At 35.3% G+C, this 25,982-nt stretch overlaps 1 protein-coding gene across 1 annotated transcript in view; it reads left to right on the top strand.

The window, feature by feature from the left end:
* Positions 1 to 25,982, top strand: part of PKHD1L1 (PKHD1 like 1) — a 187,237-nt gene that overhangs the window by 45,587 nt on the left and 115,668 nt on the right. The window contains exons 18-29 of the mRNA XM_055127690.1: positions 718 to 875; positions 2,290 to 2,403; positions 4,358 to 4,507; positions 5,697 to 5,821; positions 11,616 to 11,779; positions 13,310 to 13,482; positions 15,696 to 15,843; positions 16,824 to 16,978; positions 19,133 to 19,255; positions 19,942 to 20,047; positions 23,118 to 23,228; positions 24,972 to 25,136. Coding sequence (XP_054983665.1) covers positions 718 to 875; positions 2,290 to 2,403; positions 4,358 to 4,507; positions 5,697 to 5,821; positions 11,616 to 11,779; positions 13,310 to 13,482; positions 15,696 to 15,843; positions 16,824 to 16,978; positions 19,133 to 19,255; positions 19,942 to 20,047; positions 23,118 to 23,228; positions 24,972 to 25,136 — 1,692 coding nt within the window. The remainder of the gene's footprint in view (positions 1 to 717; positions 876 to 2,289; positions 2,404 to 4,357; positions 4,508 to 5,696; positions 5,822 to 11,615; positions 11,780 to 13,309; positions 13,483 to 15,695; positions 15,844 to 16,823; positions 16,979 to 19,132; positions 19,256 to 19,941; positions 20,048 to 23,117; positions 23,229 to 24,971; positions 25,137 to 25,982) is intronic.

The raw sequence follows: 25,982 nt of genomic DNA, 5'->3' as shown, positions 1-25,982 counted from the left end.
GGACCAAGGTCGCAAAGTTTTGCATTATCTGGGTTCTGTGGGCTTCATTCATGCGTGAGGCTCAGCCAGAGCATCTGGAAAGCAGCCTGGAGCATGGCAGTGGTTGGGTAGTGGAGGTCAACTGGCGGAGCTGGGTCCCTTGGGGCGGGGAGGGTTCTCATCTGCCCCACTCTGTGGCGACCCGAGTGAAAACAGCCTGGTGCAGAGTCCTATACAGAAATCATAACCAGGTAAATTAAAAACTTATCCAATATGGAAGGTCAATGAGATTACAAAGCATCCTCTCAAAAAGAAAGTCATCTGATTGCAAGTTTTTATGTTCCCAAAGTCTGATTGTGTAAATAGTCTTCAGGTTTTGGTCTGGTTTCTAGAGTTCAGTTTTACAGTCCTTTCTTATATAAATAAAAATAATATCCTAACCCTCCCTTTATACTATGACAATTAGAATATCTTACTGCTTCATGCTCCTACTATCATTTTCTGTTCATCATATATTACTCCTTGTAAATTCTAGAAACAGAACATTAAATGGATTGCATTCTATCAGCTCTTTTGCTACTTCTTCTTGGAAAATCCCAAGTTTCAGAATCAGCATCACCCCCACACATCCTTTTATGATACTGGAATGCCAAATAAAGACATTTTTTAGTTCTAAGTGCCCAGTATAAATATTTTGGTACTCTAATTCTTAAATTTTTGTTTGGTTCTTCACTGCAGGAGATTTTGACATGCTTGGTTATGAAGTGTTTGAAGGAAACAATGTCACATTAGATATTACAGAACAAACCAAAGGAAAACCCAGTTTGGACACGTTCACACTGAACTGGGATGGGATTTCTTCAAGGCCTCTTACTCCCTGGTCATCAGAAGCTGAAGTATGCCCTATGTTAATGTGAAATTGAAAACTCCCTTATTGGTCACATTTACATTTAAAAAGCTTAAAAGTAGAGAGAGATGGTGGGGAATATTGTCTGCCAATATTCCAGAAGGCAGGGGGAGGGTGGGAAAAGGGGGGCATACCGGGGATATTGGTGGTGGGGAATGTGCACTGGTGGAGGGATGGGTGTTTGATGATTGTGAGATTGTAACCGAAGCATGAAAGCTTGTAACTATCTCATGGTGATTCAATAAAATAATAATAATAATAATAAAATTAATTTTTAAAAAGAAAAAAAAGAATACCTTAAATCAGGCTGGAGTGATAATACAGTGAGTAGGACATTTGCCTTGCACGCGGCTGACCTGGATTCAATCCTTGACATCCTATTTGGTCTCTCAAGCACCGCCAGGAGTAATTCCTGAGTGCAGAGCCAGGAGTAACCCCAGAGCATTGCTGGATGTGATCCAAAAATTCAAAGCAAAAACAAATAAGCAAACAAACAAACAAAAACTCTTAAATCATTTTTGTCATATATCTATCACTTGACATGGTGCAGTGCAGTCAACCATAGTGAGTGGAAAAGGAAGAAAGTGTCACAGAGATCTTGGAGAAAAGGAGGGGAACTTGCAAAATGGGTCCAAATAGGAGACCAAGTGCGGCTCTGGATAGGGGCAGCAGTTCATGAAGAAATAACATTCACTGTGATTACTGGATTTTGACAAATGCATGTCCACAATGAGTTTCAATTGATGTTTGATGCTTAAACCTCATACATGATCTCAGCTCCAATTATAAAAAACAATTCTATTTGTTGCTGGAGAAGTAGAAGTGAAAATTGTAGGTGACATTAAGAATTTTTACCGATTTCTATATGACCTAGTACTGTTCAATCACTCTGGAAGTAACCATATACATAGACTTACAGTATTTCATCCCTTCTTTTGAATGCATTTGATATACAGTATATCGTTTTTTCAATAATTCTGAGTTAATTGAGAAAGATATTCTTTTAGAACACATTGCATGCTAATTCTTTTAAGAGCCTGTCTTTGGAATTACTAAACAAATAAGTATACCTTAAAAATAAATATATAGTCTACTATTAGACAACTGGAAATCCCTCAGTTTAATCCACTCAAAACTGAAATTATCTCTTGGACTGCAGATGTAGCTCAGCAGTAGAGGACTTGCCTTATACATGTAAGAGCCTGGGTTTGATCCTGACAGCACAAAAACAAACCATGAAATTATCATGTTAAAATTATTTAGGATAACTCAATTATGGCTAATGCAAAAATATGGAAATTATCTTTGAAATGGTCCTTTTGAATGACTTTGAATCAGTAGTTGCATTATTAATGTTCTAACTTTTCATGAAAAAAATTACTAAAACTCCTGTGTTAATTTAGTTTCAGGAAGCAATAGAAGAAATGGTTACTACTAAGTGTCCACCACACATTTCTCATTTTGAAGAAGGATTTGCTGTGAAGTACTTCAGAGATTATGAAGCAGATTTTAATCTGGTATAGTATGCAATGTTTAATGAACTGTTTAACGGCCAAATTAGAATGTCTTATAGATTGTCATTTCTTTTTTGCAATAACATCAATTTCCTTATCATTCAAAATCGAATTGCAAAATAACTTTGTTATACATTTATTGGTGGACTGGAGAGATAGCACAGTGGGTGGGAGGGCAAGTTTGCTTTGCACGAGGCCGACCCGGGTTCAATTTCTCCATCCATCTTGGAGAGCCCGGCAAGCTACCAAGGGTATCCTGCCTGCACGGCAGAGCCTGGCAAGCTCCCTGTGGCATATTCCATGTGCCAAAAACAGTAACAACAAGTCTCATAATGGAGACGTTACTGCTGCCTGCTCAGAACAAATCAATGAACAATGGGATGACAGTGCTACAGTGCTACATTTATTGACAAGGGGGTGAGGGGTTCTAAAATTTCCCTGAATTATAAAATGACTGATTTGAGAAAGCATCATGTTTATCACACATGAATTTTTGGGAGCAATTGAAAGTGAGTCACTGTCGCTGTCATCCCGTTGCTCATGGATTTGCTCGAGTGGACACCAGTAACATCTCCATTGTGAGACTTGTTGTTACTGTATTTGGAATATCGAATATGCTATGGGTAGCCTGCCAGGCTCTGCCATGTGGGCTGGATAGTCTCGGTAGCTTGCCGGGCTATCTGAGAGGGGCAGAGGAATGGAACCCGGGTCGGTCACGTGCAAAGCGAGCACCCAAAGTGAGTAAGACGGGAAAATGTAAGGGTTTCTGTTTGTTTTCTTCACCTGTAAGCAGATTCCCTCTTTCTTATTAGCTTTAGTAAACACATATAGTTGTCAGGTGTAATATATAGTGAAGAAATTCCCTTGTTTTTGAGATTTCCCCTCTGGTCAATTAGTAGAACTTCTGGTCTTTCCTTCCTTCTTCATAAAAATACAAAGGTTCTTCCTTTGTGCAACAAAGAAAATTTAAATATACATTGGTGTTCCTAATTCTAATTAAGAAGACCTGAGGAATTAAAATATTCACTATTTCCAACTGGATCCCACAAAAATGAGCAATAAATAGACTGCTTTTTTCAATTCAGATCAATATAATAGGAAAAGGTATCATTAAAATATATATTCCATGATGCTTTATGCAAATAGATTTATTAGTGGAGGGAAAGGAGAAAATCTTTCCATCTGACAGGCTGCCTTTTCAATCTAATTTAGTAAGCAGACATATATTTAAGCTTGCCTGTCCTGAATGGAGCATTTGCAGTCAGGGGACTGGACAGTTAGTTTTTATTGTATGCCTTTCCCATTGTCCTTATAACACACATTCTCTACTCCACCTTAGATTATATGCTTGCATTTTCCATTTCAACCCTCACATCTCACACCCCTGCTTCCTTCCACCTAATTTGCACATTCCCAAAGGCCCCTTGTGTCTATTGACTTTTCAGTAACTCTTCATCTTTAAAGACATTTCTCCTTGCCTCTGAGTCATCTTTCTTGGTGCTTTCATGTGAGTTCAATGCCACCCTCCATCCTTGATATTATAGCCCTTGGTTCCTGTGTCCCAAACTTGAAGTCCTTATGTACAGGGATCATGTCCATCATGCCCTGAAACTTGAAAATGGGACAATGGCACAAATGGACAAATAAAAATGAGCAATGAGAAAATATGTGTGGAAGGAATGGATAAATACTCTTAAGGAATGTGTGATGCAAAGTCAAATAAAAATATAATTCATAATGAAAATCAAATACAGAGAGAGGAATTCTGCATTAGGAATCAAATGAGTGCTAGAAGTGAGTAACTTAGAATTTCAAAGATTAGAAAGAACATTTCAGTCGGAAGTAGTTGGGAGGCAATAAAATCCGATTTGGAGCTGAAAAGGCCAGAGTGGTGGTATTGGGGAATCAAGCAGGACAATAAATCATGTTTTCCTCTGAAATATTTTTGTCTCTATAGGAACATATTAATAGAGGACAGAAGACAGCTGAGACTGATGCTTACTGTGGTCGTTATTCCCTGAAAAACCCAGCTGTTCTTTTTGACTCAGCAGATGTTAAAGCCAACAGCCTACCATATGGAAACATTTTATTATTTTCTTATAATCAGGTAAGCTCCACAAAATTATATGCTAATTAAATCCATAAAATTCCTTGGTAATAAAATTTCATGAAACCTTAAGTTAAGGTAAAATGCTTGTCATGAGAAATCATGTCACACCGGACAGATCCTGTGTTTGCATCTGCAGTGATTGTGATCTCCTGTTCTAGTTATGATTCTCAGAGAGAATGAGAGAGAAAAGAGAGGGAGAAAGAAGAGAGAACTTTAAAAAATGCAATACAATGTACATGTATTCTGCTTTATCTCATGATTTTAGAAAGACACTAGTCTATACAAATTTATTGTTTTGTTTTGTTTTGCTATTTGGTCACACCTGGCAATGCACAGGGGTTACTCCTGGCTCTGTACTCAGGAATCACTCCTGGCAGTGCTCAAAGGACCATATGGGATGCTGGGAATCGAACCCGGGTCGGCCGTGTGCAAGACAAATGCCCTACCCGCTGTGCTATCGCTCCAGCTCCTATTCTACACAAATTTAAACACCAACATAATGAGAAATATGTTATCTCAATAGTCCTTTATTAAACAAGGTAAAACAGAAATAGATTGTGGACAGCCATCATAGAAAATCTTGGATATCTGATCAAGGAAAAGTGAAGGAAAATCATGAGCAGAGAAAATAGAACAAGTTATTACTTAAGACTAGCAGTTATACATTTACACTGTATTAAAATTCTCACGTGTTCTACAGTGCTTTTTTAAAAAATACATTCGCCATTAGAATGATAATTTGTTTATATTTTACAGTGATATTACCTTGATCACCAACTTACTGTATTCATATTCAAATAATCTACCAGAACATTTATTTCTTTAACTTTCTACGCTGAAATTTTAAATTTACTTGAGTTCATTATAGCTGGGCTTTAGTGTCTATATAGCTCACGACAATAGAGAGTGAATTCCTTTTGCTTTTTGAAGAAACCATAGCTAAGAAAATAATAAGTATTTAGTCATTAATTATAAGATCATTTAAACTCTATTTCCTCTTCTATAAAAATCTGCTCCAGTACTTTTGAACCTAATTAGCTCATATTAATCATTGCTTCCTATGAGCCCTGATGCATTTTGTATGAAAAATACTCTGCAGCTATGTATTGAATTAGGTTGAATTAATTTGAATTTCTGCAAAACAATTTAATAGTATGATCCTGATTTTAAAATATTTTCTATGTAGTTATGTTTAGCATACAAAGGATTCCTGGAAAATTATATTGGCCTAAAATTCCAGTACCAAGACAAAAAGAAGATTACTAGAAGTATTGATGAACAATTTGCATATAACTTTGCTTATGGGAACAAGTAAGTTACACTATGGATTTGAAAACAAATTTTACAATAGTATATAAATGCTGAAAATAAAACAAACTCTGATTCTTGTTTGTTTAATTACTTGGTTTTGAGAAATTGTGTGTACCATGTATCTAACTATACATTTTTTGTCCTCTTTTCTAGTAGAAATAGTTTTATAAGAAATAATTTTATTGGAATTGAAAGATAGTATAGCTGGTAAGGCATTTGCCTGGCACATGCCAGGCTGGGGTTCAATCCTGGGCACCACATAAGATCCTCCAAGCCCTGTTAGGAATGATCGATAGCTCAGAGCCAGGACTAAGCCCTGAGCAGTGCTGGGTGTGACCAAAAAAAAAAATGAAAGAGAAAAAAGACAAATAATTATATGGGTATTATAAATAGAATTTACTCTAGTATCATCATTACTCACAACAACTTAAAATAAAAACAATGATAAACTTTAGAATGCATATTATTTATTAAATTTAACAGTGTTTCTAGAAATGTAAAAAGAAACAGCATCATCACAATGTTGACATAAAACTGATGAATGAAAAAATGGTCCTTGCTCTATATGAGAGAGAAAATAAAGTATTTCAATGAGTGTGCCAAAATTTAAGGGGAAAAAGTTTCAAAATATTTGTTTGCCAAAAATTAGATGCATAGAAATGAAAATTAGAACATATAAGCCCAGAGAAAGATATTTAACATAAAGATATTTAATAGCTATCATGTCCTCAGGCACAAACTAGTTTTTTATTATTATGGTTTTGTTTCAATTATTGTTAAATCTTCTGACATTAGTATTATTTCTGGCTGCATGTTTCTGTACACAATACAGTGAGAACTTACAATAGAAGTGATAATAAAGAGACAGACTTTGCAATTTAACATACCTTTGCAATTAAAAAATATTTTCATAAATTTCAAGTCTTATGTATAGTTTATGCAGTCATATTTCACTTTTTAAAAACATTGTTTTGTGAGATTATCTAGTTTCAACAGTCTTATAATTCCCACTTCAATAGAGATATCAAGTAGTTTTAATAATTTCAAGGTTTTTTTCATATAAAATTAATGGCATAAAAGTAACTGTAGTTTTATTTCTCTATATTCAAACATTTTTAATAAGTTTGTTTTCCCTATCAGTGCTACACTAAATTCTCTTGTGTTTTGTTGTGCATGTACATTTTGCATCGTATTTCAGTATATATCATGGAGGCTGCCATCATTCAGGAATACGTGGCAAGCCCTGTTCTATTCTCATCAGGGAGACAGAATGATGATAAATCAGAACTGTCATCTGGGGAACAAGTGTGAGGTGGAATCAATGACTCCCTTTTGCAACTCATACAGAAGGGGAAGAGAATAGGCAGCTGAAATAGAACTGATAACCATAGATTAAAGCAAACAAAAACCAAGAAATAAAGTCAGGCATCATAGGAGTTGAATGACTAGATGAGAAAGAAGGGTAAATGAAAAAATCAGTTTTATTCATCATTTTAGAATGAAGATTCTTGGTAAAAAATGGTTGCCTCCCCATCCCCAATGCTCTCCCATTTCTAACTTCCCTCCTGTTGCTATTTTCAAAATTCAACTTTTATTCCACACGTTCAGGGGTGCATATGCACCAAAGTTTATAGAAATAGATGGAAGTGGAAGGGGAGCCTTCTGATGAGTTTTATATAGGTTCCCCATGAGTTGGGGGACCAAGGTGAGCGTTATGATTTGTGTAGGTCTGACGGTAGGCTCCCCAGTAGTTTGGCTTCCTTAGGGGCCACCTGGAACCCAGGAAGAACCTCAATGTGCTCAATGGGGTAGTGAGAGTAGCTGTGACAGGTGGCAGAACCAGATCAGTAGGGGTGTACTCATCAGAGGCAGAAGACCTTTTGTTGTGGTTTCAGTTAGGGGGTCACACCTAAGGGCATACTTCTGGCTTTGTACTTGGGGGTCACTTCTAGTAGTGTTGGGGGACCCAGTGAGGTTCAAGGGATTAAACTTGGGCCAGCTGCCAAGGCAAGTGCCCTAACCACTATACTATCTCTTTGGCCCCATGAGTCAGCAGATCTCAGCATAGATATCAGTCCCTGCCTGAACCCCAACCCTAGAGTTAGAGTATTCTAACTCTAAATTTTGAAAGGAGCTTGGCCACTTTCACTAGTGCATTTTGCTTCCTCTCTGATAGGTGTGATGACCTTATGTCAAGGAATAAATGGAAATTATAGTCTACAGTGTTTTTTTTTTTTTTGCTTTTCAGTGATACCCGCTGTGCTATCACTTTAGCCCCTATAGTCTACAGTTTTTTAAATAAAACACCAAAATTGACATAAATATCAGAGAACATATATTCTGATTATATATCCCTCATTCTCTTTAGCTCCTCTAATCAAGTGAAGACAAGATCAGGAAAAATTTAAACACAGAATTGTTGGTAGGGTGTTGAAAGCGGTGAATTTTAGTAAAATGACAACTAATGAACACAGGTTCTTGATGCTATCATTTTGCTCAATATTGGCCTGAAATGTTTCTTTATCAACATCTAAAGAATAATGTTGATGGGGCTGGAGTGATAGTACAGAGAGTAGGATGTTTGCCTTGCACGTGGCCGACCATCCTGGTTTAATTCCCAGCATCCCATATGGTCCCCTGAGCACCGCCAGGAGTAATTCCTGAATGCAAAGCCAGGAGTAACCCCTAGCATCGCTGAGTGTGACCCAAAAAGCCAATAATAATAATAATAATAATAATAATAATAATAATAATGTTGAACAAAACATTGTTATTAAAACGATTCGCTGTACATAGTTAAAAAAACTCCTTAGCTTAATGAGGGAAGACAATATAGTTAAAATGTAAGTATTCAACACATGACTGTCAGGGGAATTGTTAAATAAAATTATCAAACCTATCTTGGGGCCAAAGAAATAGTATAGCAATAGGTTGCTTGCCTTACACATGGCCAACCCTGTTTAGTCCCTAGCACTTCTATGATTCCTGAGGCTCAGCAGAGTGATCCCTGAGTGCAGAGTCAAGAATAAGCCATGAGCACAGCTGGGTATGGACCCAAAACAAAACAAAATAAGCAATGAATATCAAACAACTCTTCAAGAGACTTGAAAAATTTGCATTAGTATTTCACAAAAAATCCCAAAAAGGCAGTTAGATGTCTTATCCTAGAAATATAATTTTGACAGCTTCCATGGAAAGTAAAGAAAGATAGACTGTTGTACAAAAACACCCTCAAGTTTATCAGATACTGAAGTTCAGTATAACTGAAAGTATACTTCAAAAGAGAAAGACCTGAATGAGGTATGTGATGGGGACAGTGTCTGCATGGCACTTTGGAAAGTTCCAGGACATTCTCCATTTATGTTTCCCCATGAAAACATCAAAGAGGTAACGAAAATGGTTTTATTCCCTCTAACAAGGATTTCCTTTAGCTGGCAGTTCTGATTTAGGTCTTCAGTGTCATTGGATTGTACAACCTGCCACTATTACATGTGTTGTTTTGTACTTTTTTATATTTAATCACTTTGGAGTTTCTACAGAAGATAACAAGGACAGAGAGAATAGAGAGAGCTGTTGAAGCAACATCCCTCCTTCTTTATGCACAGATACTTATATTTGAGGCTACTGTATAAATTAACCCAATAGATAATGTGGGACCAATATTAGCTCCTTGAATATATTAAGTGGGTCGGGACAATAATTCTGTCACTGCATTTTTGGCAACTACATAGGGAAAATAATGCCATTGATAGAGTTTGTTCTGTCTACACTACTGGGCAAGATTCCTGGAAACTTCATGCACAGAATGAGTATATACCAGGGCCTCAGGTCAAATTTGCATCATATCGTGGGTTAGGTTATGTGGGATCAATATCAAACAAGCTCTTCTTGCATGGTCATTTGAAACATATTTTAATAGATTTATTGAAAAGTAGAAAGAAAAGGGAAGGACTCACCAACAGAAAAGAAACAGTATATGACTAAGGTCTGAAGGCATATTTGCTATAACCATTTTCTGCTTGCCAAGTTAATAGTGGAATCACAAAAATTTTTATTTTGTTGACAACAGTTAGTGTGCATTTCACTCCTCTCCAGAAGGTTTTAGAATATGTTCCCATGTTAGTCAAACCAACCTTCCTTACATCATGAAATAGATTTTTAAAACATACAATATGTCTTTTCATTTGAAGTTGTGCAACACTGAGAGAACTGATGGGCTTGGTTTACTCTGAGTGTTAAAAAAACCTCTAAATGAAAGTTGTGACAATCTAAAAATGAGTAAGTTTCTCCTCTGGTTGAGTTTAGTCCAAGTAAAAGCTCTTGCTAGGGCAAATATTTCTGAATCTGCTTTTATGTAGATCAAGTCAATCCACCTAGATTAGCATTTAAAAAATTTCCAGTAGTGCTAATGTCAAGATGCCACTTCCTTCCAGAATTATTATATTCTTCCTAAAAAAACTTATTTGTGTAATTCCAGGCTGGAGCTATAGCACAGCAGTAGGGCCTTGCACGTGGCCAACCCATGTTAGATTCCTCTGCCCCTCTCTGAGAGCCCGGCAAGCTACCAAGAGTATCGCGCCTGCATGGCAGAATCTGGCAAGCTATTAGTGGAGTATTGGATATGCTAAAAACAATAACAATAAATCTCACAATGAGAGATGTTACTGGTTCCCGCTCGAACAAATGGATGAGCAATGGATGATAGTGACAGTGTAATTCTAACTCTGTTTCAAAATCCAAAAGCAAAACCTGTTTTTCCATTAGGAGGGAATTAGCCAACCACAAAAGCGTGGTGTACTGTTCACTGAAGTCTTAGATTGTTTGCTATTTCCTTTTCTCTTATGAAATAGTATATCTCAATATTTTCTATTTTCCAAGTTGGATTCCTGTTTAAAATTCACAGTCATATCATTGCTAGTGGGGTTTTACTTAGAGTTCTAAGCAGTAATTTATATTTGAAGAGTTCTCCAACCTATTCTAACTCTTCATGTAATCTCTTTATAAATGGCATGTCAGGCTAAGCTCTACACCAGTAGTGGTGAACTTCCGAAGAATCTTAGCAAAGAGCTCCTATATTTTTAAACTCATCATTTAACACTCATTTTCTAGTAAGTGCAGTGGAAACTGATGGAAAGAGTATGATTGAACTCTATTTTGCTATTTGGATGTCAGCATCTGTCTCTTAACTGCAGATTTTATAGTTGCATTAATTCATTATGATTCATGGGATTACAAAGAATTTAATAGTTAATAAAGTATTTAAATGTAAGTAATAAGTTTAAGGTATTGATCAACAATTTGTATTTGTAGGTAAATTAGTACCTTTCTTTTATAGATCACTAAAATTAATGGACACTGAAACTCGAGTGAACCCTTTTGGAAGTAATTCCATGTTTCTGTTTTCATCTTAGTACTGAACTAAATTTGTTATTCTACGCTGCTCATTAAAAAACATAGATACTTTATTCTAGGGTCTTGTTTCTGTATATGTTATACACCAAGACATGCTCTTTAGTATATTTACTTATTTATACAGTCTTACTTCATATACCTAGTGATGCTTTGAGGCTATAGTTACAAAGAAAAATTGTATTCAACATTAAATTTTTAATGACCAATGTAAGTCTTTGCCTGTTATCTTGGTTATAACTGCTTTCCTATACTAATTCAGTATGCCTTCTGGTCTTCTAGTAGAAAAAAATAATTCTTTAAGATTTTAATGATTTTACAGTGCCTTTGTTTATATTAAAAATGACAAATTACTCACGTACCTAATTACCCAACCACATTTCAGCTGGACCTATACTTGCATAGACCTTATGGATCTCATACAAACCAAATACTCTGGGACAAATTTTTCTCTTCAGAGGATTAATTTACAGAAAACATCTGAATCACAGTCCTTCTATGTGGATACAGTATACATAGGTCAAATATCTACGATCTCAACTTGGGACGGTATGCTGTGTCATTTTATATTTATTAGAACCTAAGTCTATTGTGTATTAATATATTACCACGAATATAATTAATGTTCTGGAGTTTAGATACATTAATCTACAAATATTAATGAGCCAAGTTTTCATCATAATAAATCATATTTTAATGAATAGGGCCTTGTGAATTTTCTCAAGATATGTGCACCCTCAGTGTAAACTTTCTCATTAGCACAAGAATTGCATTATAATCCAAGTTCCATTTGCAGATAAACTGTGGGAACCATTTTTACTTTGATTTGTTTAATTTTTGAGAAACAAATGACCAAGATAAAGGTCTATTCTTATTCCTTAAAAGGCAAGTATTAATATTTGTCAAGGAGGGTTGGGCTGAAAGTTCTCATGAACTTATCAAGAAAATAATTATCATCATGAAAACCATTTTTGATAGTTTTCACATTGGTTTTCTGGTCATGATAATAGACTCACACATATGAATTGTGATAATAAGTCAATAAAATCAGTACAAAATGTGGTCTTTAAAAAGATCAGTTTAGGCCTGGAGAGATTCTTCAATAGGCTGAGCACATGCATCATTTGCAGGAGGCCCAGATTTCATCTCCAGAATCATTTAATTCACAGAGCACATCTGGGAAAAAGCCCAGAGATAAGAGTGGTCTCAGAGTACCACTTGGGTATGGCTCAAAAACAAAAAATTAAAAATAAATCTGGCCCCAGTCACCTTAAAAGGTGAGTGGTCCAAGGGCCAGGAATATAGCTCCATAGTGGAAGCCTGTCTCATGATCTGTGGGAGAAGGCAGCTGGAATAGAGAAGGGATCACTAAGTCAATGATGGTTGGAGGAGATCGTTTGGGATGGGAGATGTGTGCTGAAAGTAGATAAAGGATCAAATGTGATAGTCTCTCAGTATCTGTATTGCAAACCACAATGCCCCAAAGTAGAGAGAGAGTATGGGAGAAATTGTCTGCCATAGAGGTAGGGGGAGAGTTGGGAAGGGGGGGGATACTGGGGACATTGGGGTTGGAAAATGTATGCTGGTGGAAGGATGGGTGTTCAATCATTGTATGACTAAAACTCAAGCATGAAAACTTTGAAACTATATCTCACAGTGATTCAATTAAAAAAATTAAAAATAGAAAAGCATCATCATAAAATGTAAAAAAACAAAAAAAAGAAAGTGGTCTAGTCTGTCAGAGGTGTTTTTGTATTCCTTATGACCGTACTTCACTGATGGCAGCTGGGACTCTGTAGCATGTTTTGCTTTGGGATTAATGCCATAGTATGTTAAAGATATCTACATGTCAGGCACTGTGGCAGGCATCTGAATAAGAAAAATTTATATGAGACCCGCTGAGCCTGCCCTCATGGTACACACAGCCTCACGTCGGATCCTTTCACAGCAAAGCTATTTTTGTCCCATAGAAAGCTGCATGAACCCCAGAGGTTGCTAATTTTTATTTTGTTTTATCCAATGAGACTTTTTAAATAATAGTAATCTGTACAATTTTATCTTGTTTACTTTATCATTTAGAAATGCCAAAGAGAAGACTTCCAGCCCTAGCAGATAAAGGAATATTTTTAAAGAACTTCCAGGTGAATCAAACCAAAATTAATGGGCCAACAATGGCTAGCCAGTATTCCATCACCATGACTTCATACAATTGTAGTTATAACATCCCCATGATGGCTGTGGCCTTTGCACAGGTGAGTCTTAAATTTTTGCAAGTTACTATGTTCAATATAAGGATCTTTAAAATTTGATCTGTTAAATTGTTTAGCACAGCGAATAGGGTGTTTGCCTTGCATGTGGCCGACCCGGGTTCGATTCCTCCGTTCCTCTCAGAGAGTCCAGCAAGCTACCGAGAGTATCCCACCCACAAGGCAGAACCCGGCAAGCTACTCATGGCATATTCGATATGTCAAAAACAGTAACAACAAGTCTCACAATAGAGACGTTATTGGAGCCCGCTCAAGCAACTCGATTGATGAGCAACAGGATGACAGTGACAGTGATAGTGACAGAAATTGTTCTTAATTTTTTGCAAGATTTTGACACTAAGGGCTTAAGATGAGTCTCAGTGGTAGAGCATCTACCTTGTGTGTGTGTGAGACTGCGGGCTTAGCTCCTGACATCAAACACAAACATACACACACATACACACATACACACACAAGTATAAACAAGCATCTAAATAGCTGTCACATAGATTTAATATAGTTTAGAGGAAAGACAGTTATTCTAAGGATAAATGAATTCTTAGAGTCTTAAATATGAATATCCAATTTATGTTCAAACAAAAGAGGTTTTAAGAACTGTGTCTTTGAGAAAGAAACAGCAGAGTCTAATTAATGTTTTCTCTTGATTTCAAAATAATATTAAGGGATTTCCCAATAAATTTTCTAACTTTATCCAGGCCCATATTTTCCTATAGTTGCGCCCTATGGTGGCTTCTAAGCCCCACGACTGAACCATTAGTCGCACTAGGAGAGGCCTGGGAACCTTTTGGAAGGTCCATAAAAAATAGAGAAGGTAGTGTCTTATAAATGAATTTTGAGATTTTACTCTTGGGTCTATAATAAAATGTAAGAATTTATTTTGGACTTTATTTTATCAAAGCATCTGTTTCCATAATCTCACTTGTTTAGATCTTCATTGCTTCATTGCTTGTATTCTTTGTGTCTCTTTTGGTGACTTACATCAGTAGTTTGAATTTCTCAGGTCACATACGTATGTTTAATAAATTTGTATTTTTCTTTAAAGCAATTGTGAGTCATTTTGTATTATTTCACTTTCCACAAACTTGCTATTTGTGTTTAGAAATGAGATTGAGTTTGGTGTTGGTATTATATCTGGGAACATTAGTGAACCATACAATTTTTTTGCAAAAAAAATGCATTCACGTAATAACTATCCTATCCAGAACAAGATAAGAAAATAATTTGGTCCCCCAAAGCCTTCTTTGTTCTTTCCCTTGCCATTCAGTTGCTTACCCTTTCCCCTAGATAATCACTATTTGACTTATACTGCCACTAATTCATTTTTCTTGGTTTTAACCTTTCGGGTAGCTGATACAGTATGTATATTTTGCAACTAGCTTCGTGTATTTGATATTGTAAGATTCATGTTGTTACATGTAGGTATAGTTTATCTTGTTCCATTACTGCACTGCTCTATGAATATACTATGATCCATGCATTCTACTATAAGCCTTTGCTTTATCGTCAGTTTGGGGCTATTATGAATAAAGCTGCTATGAACATTCTTGAATATGTCTTATGGCTCTCGTGTTTATTCATTTCTGTGGATGATAGTTTATTATCTTAAGTTTCACAAGACTAATAGATAGCTGTGAGTGATCAGAAACTAAAGAATACATTTTTTTACTATTACAATTTATTATTATTTTTAGCATGTACTGCTTCTGTCAGTTGATTTACATTCAACATCATCTATTTCCTTGGCCAATTGCTATACTCACTAAGTACTTCCTTATATTATAATTTAGGTATTCAAGTTTCCCTATATATTTCTCAAAAATAGTTTTAAATTTTTCATAGCCAAGACCATGTCTTATTTCTTTGCCTACTACAGTGATTAGCACTGTGTCTTGAACCTAATTCCTGCTCACCAAATATTTGTTCCTTGCGCGATGAAGGGTATAGCTGGAATAAATGGATGATTACTGTCCTTGCAACTGATGGCTGCTCAGATGACTAAGTTGACTTTAGCCTCATTATTGTAGCTGGATAGGTATGGCTGTGTTGATTTATGTGACTCTTGCCTTAATGTTCTGAAAAATTCTGAATTACCAGGGGCTCATTTATGTCATGTCACAGAAATGTACTATGGTGAAACAGGAATCATGTTGGCCATTGCAACGTTTGACCACTTTGTCAATATTTATTTTGGAAATTAGGCGATCACAAAGGAGACAGAGAATGAGTCTGTTTACAGAGGAAATAATTGGCCTGGGGAGGCAAAGATTCGTGTTCAGAGAGCTCAAGCAGCATCTCCCCCACTAAGTGGCAGCTTTGACATTCAAGCTTACGGACATGTTCTCAAAGGTATATGAAAAATGCTTAGAATTTCACAGTGTTGATCTGCCCTCTAGGCATGCAAATAGATATTTTGGCATGTATCTTTTTTTATTGAATCACAGTGAGATACACAATTATAAAGTTGTTTATGTTTGGGTTTTAGTCATATAATGTTCCTGACATCCATCCCTTCACTAGTGTACATTTCCCACCACCAATGTCTCCAGCTTCCCTGATATGTACCTTTGAGATATTATTATTATTATTATTATTATTGTATTGCTTTTGGGTCACACCTAGCGATGCACAGGGGTTGTTCCTGGCTCATGCACTCAGGAATTACTCCTGGCGGTGCTCAGGGGACCATATGGGATGCTGGGAATCGAACCTAAGTCAGCGGCTTCATGCAAGGCAAATGCCCTACCTGCTGTGCTATTGCTCCAGCCCCCGAGATATCATTTTTATTTCAATCCAGACACATGAGATTGTATCAGTGTTAGAAAGCTAAGTTATCCAGGACAAATAATGTTCTCTTCACTGGGTGCACCAGTGCACCATTTATAAGAGATTGTATTCTCCAGGGCTTTAAAAAGTTCTTATCTATGGGTGATAATTTACAAAATTAATATAAAAATAGGAGCAATAATGCAGTGGATATGGCACTTGTCTTGCACATTGTCATCCCGGATTCGATCCCTGGCACCATATATGTCCCCTGAGCCCTGCCAGGAGTGTGATCTGGGTGTGCAAAACTGTAGTAAGATCTGCCCAGTGATCCCAAAACAAACAAAGAAAAAAAGTGTTTGAGCTTCTAGCTGTAGTCTGAGTTGTTCATGTCTTTATTTCTAAGAAATATATCAATCTTAGCCTGAGTAAGATACAATTTTTTTTAACTAAACTGGAGGGAGTTTACAAATGACAGTCTAGAGCATATGTTTCACCTATTTTAAGGATGATATTGGTTTGTGAATTACTGACTTCTGTTTGCCATCCCTGTGGGAGCGCAGGCCTTCCTGCCGATGTTTCAGCTGCAGATTTGCAGTTTGCCCTCCAGAGCCTGGAAGAAGTGGGACAAGTCTCAGTTACACGAGAGGGCACCTGCGCTGCCTACTCCTGGAACATCACATGGAGAAGCACATGTGGGAGGCAGAATATTCTACAGGTTCTCTCACTCGGCTTGGTTTCTGTTGGTTTCTGTGTGTGCCTTGTTCCTTTTCATCCTGCCTCATTCTATCAAGAACTTAAAAGAATTGCATTTTTTAAAATGCAAATTTATATGCAAGCATTAAGAAACTGGAATTGGGGAGATTGCTTGCAAATAAGTTGACCAGATGTCTCATCATGAAGAATGGCTATTGCTACTTCATTTTATATGTTTTATATTTTTATCTTACATAAATATATCTTATTTTTATTTTATATTATCTGTAGGAAAAGTATAAAGACATGTGCTTTAGGAAATGTGTGCTAGGGCCAGGAGGAGAATAGGTAAGGCCAGTTAGAGTTAAGTCTAGACATACATAAAGAGAAGGAAGGGGGCAGGTGTAATGATCAGCTTCACTGGTCTATAATCCTACCCCTGTACTGCTAGAGCTGTATTCTGAGCCTGTGGACATATTTATGACTTTGAAAATGACCTCTTCAAGTTCATAAGCGAGTCACACTTTAGATTCTAACTTAGTTTAGAGGGAGTGTGATCGGGAGTAGAAGAGAGCAATCGAACCCAAAGAATGTGAAGGAGAGGGCTGGAGCAATAGCACAGCAATTGCACTTGGTCCACCCAGGTTTTATTCCCAGCATCCTATATGGTCCCCTGAGCACCGCCAGGAGTAATTCTTGTGCATCACTGAGTTAGACCCAAAAAGAAAAAAAAAGAATGTGAAGGACAGGAGTCTAGAAGACACTGAGGGCCCAGAAAATAATAAAAATTTAAAAATTCTAGTGACTATGAATATAAAGAAACTCTTTCTCATGCCCTTTTGAGTAGGAATACAATTTAATGTAATCAATTTTCAAGATAATTAAGTAGTATATAAATAAAGAGACAAGCTACCAGTAGCATATTCAATATTTCAAAAACAGTAACAAGTCTCATAATGAAGGTGTTACTGGTGCCCACTCGAGCAAATCGATGAACGTTTGACAACAGTGCTACAGTGCTATAAATAAAGAGAACTTATAATACACCAATCTCAGCTATACAACTCTATTCGACTAAAGGCCAGCAAGGTCATCATGACAGCATCATATAGGTAAATGAAAACTTGAAAACAAACATAAAATTCAATCAGTTGAAGAACAGTCATTAAAATTATGCAACTTAGCACAAATATACTACCAGTTGTAGACCTGCATGTATCTACCTAAAAAGATGCCCTTGATATAAGGTGGAGGAAAGTTCTATTTATAAAACATTTAGAAAAATAATTTAAGGTTGAAAGAGGGAGCCAAGACAAAGTCATATGAACATAGACTATGATGCACTACACACAGACTGCACAGACGTTCACAATAGCAGCAGCCCTAAAGATGTGGGAGTTGTTTTTAAGAACACACACGGCCAGGGATCAGAATGAGAAAATTCCACTGGAAACCTCTCCAGTGGGTTGTCTCTCTCTCCCTCTCTCTGCTGTTATCTGAGCTCTAATTCCCGACCCTTTTCTCCGGAGGCGCCTCTGCTTTCCATAATCTGTGATCCTTATCACTCTGGTTCACACAGACACAGCACAAGAGTCCTGCCTCAGTTGCTATTGGGAAGTTACCAGATTGGCAGAAGGATTTTGGAAGGATCCAGTAGTACACATCAGATTTTGGTTTTATTTTTTATATGTTACAGAAAATGTAATTCTAAGACTGGATAGAAAACCAAGTAATCAGAGAGGAAATAAGAAGGCGGATGTTGGTTCTCAGGTGGAAAGAGAGCTAGATATTTCACTTATTAAACAATCTTTGCATAAAGTAGTCATATTTATAAAGAGCTTAATTAAACACTTGAAGAAAATGAAATTTGGTTCATTAATTTTCCTTTTAACATGTTTTGTTATAAATTTTCAAGATTATTTTAGTCGTTTAATTCAAGTGATAATTGATGTAATTATAATAATAAAATAATTGGCATCTTTTTTTCCTTAGGTAGATTGTGCTCATTTTGTATGAAAGCACATTTTTTAAAAATTGGATTATAATGGCTGAAATGTGTTTTTAAACAATCTTTTGGCATTTATTCACTCTAGCCTTGCATATATTTAAAAAGGGAAGTAATTGTGGTCGTATTTTCTTATAGCCTTGTGAGTAAAATAATCTTGTCTAAAAATAGATTAATGATTCTAACATTATTGGAGAGAATGTTAATGTGACAGTCCTAAAGATAAAGGAAGGAGGATTATTTAGACAACGCATACTTGGAGACCTACTTCATATACCCAGCCAAGAACCACAGGTATTTTTTCAAACCTTCCTTTCAGTATTTAAAGTATTTATATCATGGAAGTACCTTATGCATTAAAGATCTTGTGAAACAGGAAAGATAACATCTTTATTTTTATGTTAGCATTTGTATTTTCAGTTGACCAACTTAATATTTTTATGGATTTTTGAAAAACTATTTTCTTTATGATTAAATATTGTACTTTTAAGATCAACCATGGCCTGTTAGAATTGAAAAAAAATTTTTTTCATTTCATCTTTACTCTAATTCTGTGAATTAATTATTCTTACCCTTTTAGTGATAAGGAAATTAAAGTATAAGCTTAGGTGACTGTCTCTAAAACTCCCTTTATTTTCCTTCAAAACTATAGTTTACCCCAAGGACTAATATGCAGTCTTTTAATGTTTAATACCTTAAAATCTGTTCTTACCCCACTAGAATAGACATTGGGTGGCAGCAGGATTGTCATGCTTTGTTTGTTATCTCCCTACATTCTAATATTTACATCTGTATCTGATACACAGCAGGCATGAGTGTGCTGAGTAAACGAATGAATGGCCAAATCAGGAAAAGCAAAATAAAATAGACTCATTTCTAAAAAAGCAAACAAGATGTCATCTTTGTAAATTTTATGCACATGCTACTGAATTATACTACTCCTTTGTCTTTTTTCCTGACCTGTGTTTCTTTATTTGAAGGTTGAAGTCTATGTCAATGAAATTCCTGCTAAATGTTTAGGTGACTGTGGATTTACATGGGATCCTCTAGTGACTCCTTTAATCTCTAGTACCAGCCCTTCTCAAGGTAACCTGCTGCTGCATTATTTTGACAAAAAGGAAGTGGAAGACAATGAGCATATATATCAGCTCTGGTTAATTTTTTAAAAAATATACTACTGTCACCAACTAAGGCTCACAGAGACTTTTAGATAGCAATTTTTTAATCATACATTTATTGGATAATATGAATATGTTACCTTGTAGGATAACATATTAGTCATTTGTTCCTCCAGTTTCTCCAAATTAGAATATCTCTAAAATTTCACAAACACTGATGCTCTTTTTGGGGGGTAAACTTTGCTACTAAGATATTAATAGGAATTTTTCATTACATGAGATCTCTTCTAGGAAATTTAGTACTAAAAGGTAAGTGATAATGTAACTAATGCTCAGTGAGGGAGCATAATTAGCTCCTAGCTTTGAGAATAAGAAATGGAAAAGTCATTATCAAGAATTCAGTCTAGGAAGGCACATTATATCCTCTCTTTATAGTGTATGTAGCACTGTAGCACCGTCGTCCCGTTGTTCATCAATTTTCTTGAGCGGGCACCAGTATTACATGTGTGTCTGAATTTACAAGAATGAAAGAAGATTGTCAGACATGGCTTTATTAGATCAGAAATACAAGCTTTGAGTAATAATGATATATATATAATTATATATATATGTATATATATATATATATATATATACATAGCCTTGGTTGCTAGTAGGAAATTTCATAGCACAGCGGGTAGGGCATTTGCCTTGCACACGGCCGACCTAGATTCGATTCTTCCATCCCTCTCAGAGTGCTCAGCAAGCTACCTAGAGTATCCTACCCGCACAGCAGAGCCTAGCAAGCTAAGTGGCGTATTCGATATGCCAAAAACAGTAGCAACAAGTCTCACAATGGAGACGTTACTAGTGCCTGCTCAAGCAAATCAATGAACAATGGGACAACAGTGACAGTGACAATTATATGCTAGCAGAATTTTTTAAATTAAAATACACCTTTGTATTGAAAGAACATTTATATTCTTTTTATAGTAATAATATTAATTTTGAGACAATTCATGTTACTGGGATTAAAACTCTCAAGACTCAGCTTTTGATAAACTTTAGAGTGTTCTTTGGTTTCTTTATTTTTATGTGCCTTCTTGTATTTTGTAAGGAATTTTTATTTTTAATTGAATTTTCTGAAAAATTTCTTTATCACTCAAAATAATTCACAACCTGAATTGTGTTTTGCCACATGTTGACCAATTTAAAAGTATATAAAAGAGAAGAACAAATATTACTATAAAACTGATATTTGCTTAACTGAAAATTTAACTGTTAACATTTTACCATGTTTATTTCCAACTATTTGTTTCAGAAATAAGTTATTACAGAAACAGCTAAAGTCCTCTGTAACTATCATCCATGGCCCTATCCCTAATTCACCTCCCAGAGGTGATCACAATAATTAATTTTGTGTATATTCTTCCATGCCACTTTAATATCATCTGTATATAATCCACACATAGGGTCATCTGGTCTTTTTTAAGTTTACAAATGAGATATTAAAATATAAATATGGAATTTCAATTTTGTGTTTATAATTTGTTTTGAGATTAAGATTTTATTACATAAAATTCATTACCTCAAAAATCATTGGCCAATTTATTCCTCTTTTAAGGATATTTAGATTTCTATAATTTTTTTGTTTTTGCACATAAGATGGTATTCTTTGTTATACAAATCTCCTATTGTGTGTATACTAGAGCTAATTTAGGGTATATATCCAGACATGGAATTGCTTGATAATATTGGAACATATTTGCACTCAGATAACTAAATTGCTCTTCAAAGTGACTATCTCTGATCAGTAATGAGAGTATCCAATTTCTCAATCTTAGTTAATATTCATATTATAAATGTCCAGATTTTGTTCATAAAAGTGGTCATCCTATCATTATCTTTACGAATTACAACTACGTATTACATATTACGTATTGTGTATACTTATACATATTACATATTATAAATTATGATTATGAATTCACGTGAATATATTTTCTTATGTTCTTTTGACATTTAGTAAAATTATGCATATTGCTGGTTACCATCTTTTATCCATGAACTAGATTGTACTTTTTATATTGACTTGTAAATTTTTGTTATATTATTCCTATAAATCTTTTCCATTTATATCTTTTCTACATCACTTGTGTTATATTTTAGTATCTCGTCTATGGACCTTGATATTATTGATGTTTTCTAATATACATATCTTTTCCATAAAGTTTAACCTTGTTTTTCTATACCTCACTTAAGAAATTCATATCTATTATAACTAAAGTCATGAAGATGTTAGATTATATTTTCTTGAGAGTGTTAGTGTATTTTTCCATTTTTAGCTATTCTTATCAATGTGGATCTATGGTGTGTATGTTCACCATATAAGTGGATAGCTATATCATTTGTAATTTCAATATGGGAAATTTTAGAAATAATGGAAAAACTCTTAAGCATAAAAAGCTGGAATGACATGTGTAAATTGAGAATATCGCAGGCAGTTAAGAATCTACATAACTATAGATAAAGGAATCATATTTTATTTCAAATGGAAAGTTTCCACAATACTGAGTACGTTATTTATTCTCTTACAAAATTGTTGTAACAGTTTTTTAATAGCCCTATCAATAGAAATATATATTTAAATTTCTTCTCATAAGTATATTACTTTACTTATTTTAATACTTTTATTCTTTTATACTTTTATACTTATTTTATACTTTGAGTCAAGCAATTTTTTCTGCTAATCTTTACCATTTCAATTCAACATATGAAGTAATACAAAGAAATTATAAATACTACATGGAACAAATTAACTTTGCCAAATAAAGATGATTTTCCCCTTCCTTTCTTGTAGACTTACTGTTTATAACTTTAAAAAATTATTTAATTGACATTTTGTAATTTTGTATTTTACAACACTGTTCATGATGGTTATAACTTTTAAATGATAGTTATATTTTCTCTAAGAACTATCTTACTTTTATAAATCTATATTGGTCATTTTAACATTTTAACAATAACCGACAACTGTTATTTAAATTTATCCTATTTAGGGTCCTATGAAGAAAATACAGTTCTAACTATATTAGGCTCTGGATTTTCTCCTAGTTCATCGGTATCAGTCTCAGTTGGAACAAACAGTTGCCCTCTTATTTCTGTGAATGGTATGAGCTTTTCAAGATCATTATTACTGACACTATTAAATTGTTGCTATGAGAAAGTGGAATCAAAATAGTTCCCTTACGGGATCATGAAATTTCCAACTTGCTCTTGATAAACACTTTATTATTGAATATATTGTGTATGACCACAGACTAATTCCTTTAGTATTATTTGGTGTCTTTTTCCCTTAACAGTTTATTGAATTTTGATTTATTTTTCCCTTCCCATTTTGAGTACAAGGAAGCTTTTTCCCTTTGATATACCTCTGAGACACAGAGTGTACAAGCTTTCACTCTGACATTTTGTGGTCCCTGCTGCCCTTGTTGAAAATATCACATTGCTGACTCAACAAGAGAATGATACCACGCTTACTGTCAGTATGACAGAACCTCTCCCCATTCACTTAGAATTTTGAAACAATTCACATTTTCAATTCTTGAAATTTTTTATTTTTTAATTTCTTTACTTTTTTTCTTATTTTTTAAAATTATTTCATGGTTCTTTTTTACTTTAGAAATTATTTTCATAGTCCGGGGGTTTTTTCTTAATTTTTGTTGGTTTGGGAGCCACACCCAGTGGTGTTCAGAACTTACTCCTGGCTTTGTGCTCAGGGATCACTCCTGGAGGCTTGCAGGGGTTCCAGGAATGAACCCAGGTCAGTTCGTGCAAAGCAAGTGCTCTGCCCTTTGTACTATCATTCTGACTCTGATTTTCTTATATATAAAAGGTTGGAATTATATAGGCAAATGCACCTCCCATATTCTTTAAGTTTTTTAAAATTTAGATCTTCTATGCATTCTTGAGATCTAACAGTGAATATAGCAGCTGTTTTATAAAATGCACATATACTGTCTAAACAAAATATATTTTTACTTTTCAATAAAAACTGGGCTGGAGCAATAGCACAGCTGTAGGGCGTTCACCTTTCACTCGGCCAACCTGTGTTCGATTCCTCTGCCCCTCTCCAAGAGCCCGGCAAGCTACCGAGAGTATCCCACCCGCACAGCAGAGCCTGGAAAACTCCCCGTGGTGTATTGGATATGCCAAAAACAGTAACAATAAGTCTCACAATGAGAGACATTACTGGTGCCCGCTCGAACAAATCGATGAGCAACGAGATGACAGTGACAGTGACAGTGAATAAAAACTAATTTTTGTTAAGCTTGGTGTGTAAGTACTACATCAAACCTATGTTTTTAGAATTACTGACATAAATGAGATTTAAGACTAACAATTTGCTTTGTTTTGTTTGGGGGCCATACCCTTGGTGCCCAGGTTTTGCTCCTGGCTCTGAACTCAGGATTCACTCCGGGTGGTGCTCAGAGAACCATATTGAGTGCCAAGGATAGAGCCCAGGTTGGCTGCATACAAGGGAAACGCTCTCCCGCTGTTTTATCACTCTGGCCCCTATCATTATTATTGTCATAGTAGCTTTTTAAACCTTTTATTTATTTATTACCACAGTAGCAAATTGTTTAGTTTTCTTTTATTCTGGATTAGCATAAATTTCTTTAAGATTCAGAACATTGAGTAGTTTGCAAAAAAGCCTATTCCCTTAGACTTGAGATATAAAAGATATAAAATTGAGATATAAAATATTATATAAAATATTTATATAAAACATAAAATTCCCTTTATATCTTGAGATATAAAAATGAATGTTAGTATTTGCACTTGCATGATTTCCATAACCTTGTCTTGCAAAAAATAATGGTTTCTTTGTTGTTTTCTTCTTTTGCCATAAGAAAATGTGATCCAGTGCCAGATTCAGACAGGAAGTGCTGGACTTTTCCCAGTGGTGGTATTTATTGCTGATGTTGGAATCGCTCAGAACATTGAGGGGGAGATATTCCGCTTCATGTATCAGAGTAACATCTCACACATCTGGCCTGCTTCTGGAAGCCTTGCTGGTAATATATAATTGTTCTAAACAAAGACAACTGTATACATTTCCATCATTGACTGTACTATTTTTAGAACAGGGTGAAAGAAGAACCCTAAACTCCTTCATATGGAACATAGGAAACCCCCTTTTAAACAGTGCCTATTCCTTTTGTTTCTAACCAAGCACAAATCAGGGTGACTGTTTATACTCCCATTCTAGGTTTTTGAATTAATATCATCAATTATTATATGTTTCTAGAACAAGCTCATCAATTATGTCAGATAAGATTTATTAGTTTTTATTCAGTTTACCAGCTGCTCCATTTGTAACCATAGTCTCAGTGGAGCTACTTGACCCAGAAAAAGTTCTGAAAACAAACCGGCAGAAGGAAAACTAATGTGAAGATAGAAGTTGGCATGTTTTTCCTCCCCTGCCTTCATTGATTGTTTCACCATGTTTAGCTTTGGATTTTTTTTGTCCTGATCTTTTTAGTATGGTTTGTGTTTTTCTGGGATATTTTTTTCCCAACTTTTCCTTTTATTTAGAGATCTTAAATTTTAGAACCTATAAAAAGTCTCCACTCATTACCATTGCTGATCCATGGAATTGTCGAGCAATTAGAAGCAGGATAATTTATCTTTGGAATAGAGAGAGTATTATGGAAATTAGTAACAGCAACCAATAATGTCCTAAAGTTGGTGTTGGTTGCAAATTTGTATTATTAGTAACTTTGCTCTGCTTCTTCTGGAGTCACTTCACTCTGGTGTATGGTGGTGATTGTATATGTTCTGGATCGCTAGGCAGTTCATCTCTTGGATGGTTAGACAATTTCTGAATAATGAGTTAGCCTAATGCCAAAGTTTGTTTTCTG

Source organism: Sorex araneus, chromosome 2 (assembly GCF_027595985.1).
Source record: "Sorex araneus isolate mSorAra2 chromosome 2, mSorAra2.pri, whole genome shotgun sequence".
Lineage (NCBI taxonomy): Eukaryota > Metazoa > Chordata > Mammalia > Eulipotyphla > Soricidae > Sorex > Sorex araneus.
The sequence above is the reverse complement of the archived record's forward strand: the minus strand, read 5'-3'. Positions and strand labels throughout refer to the sequence as shown.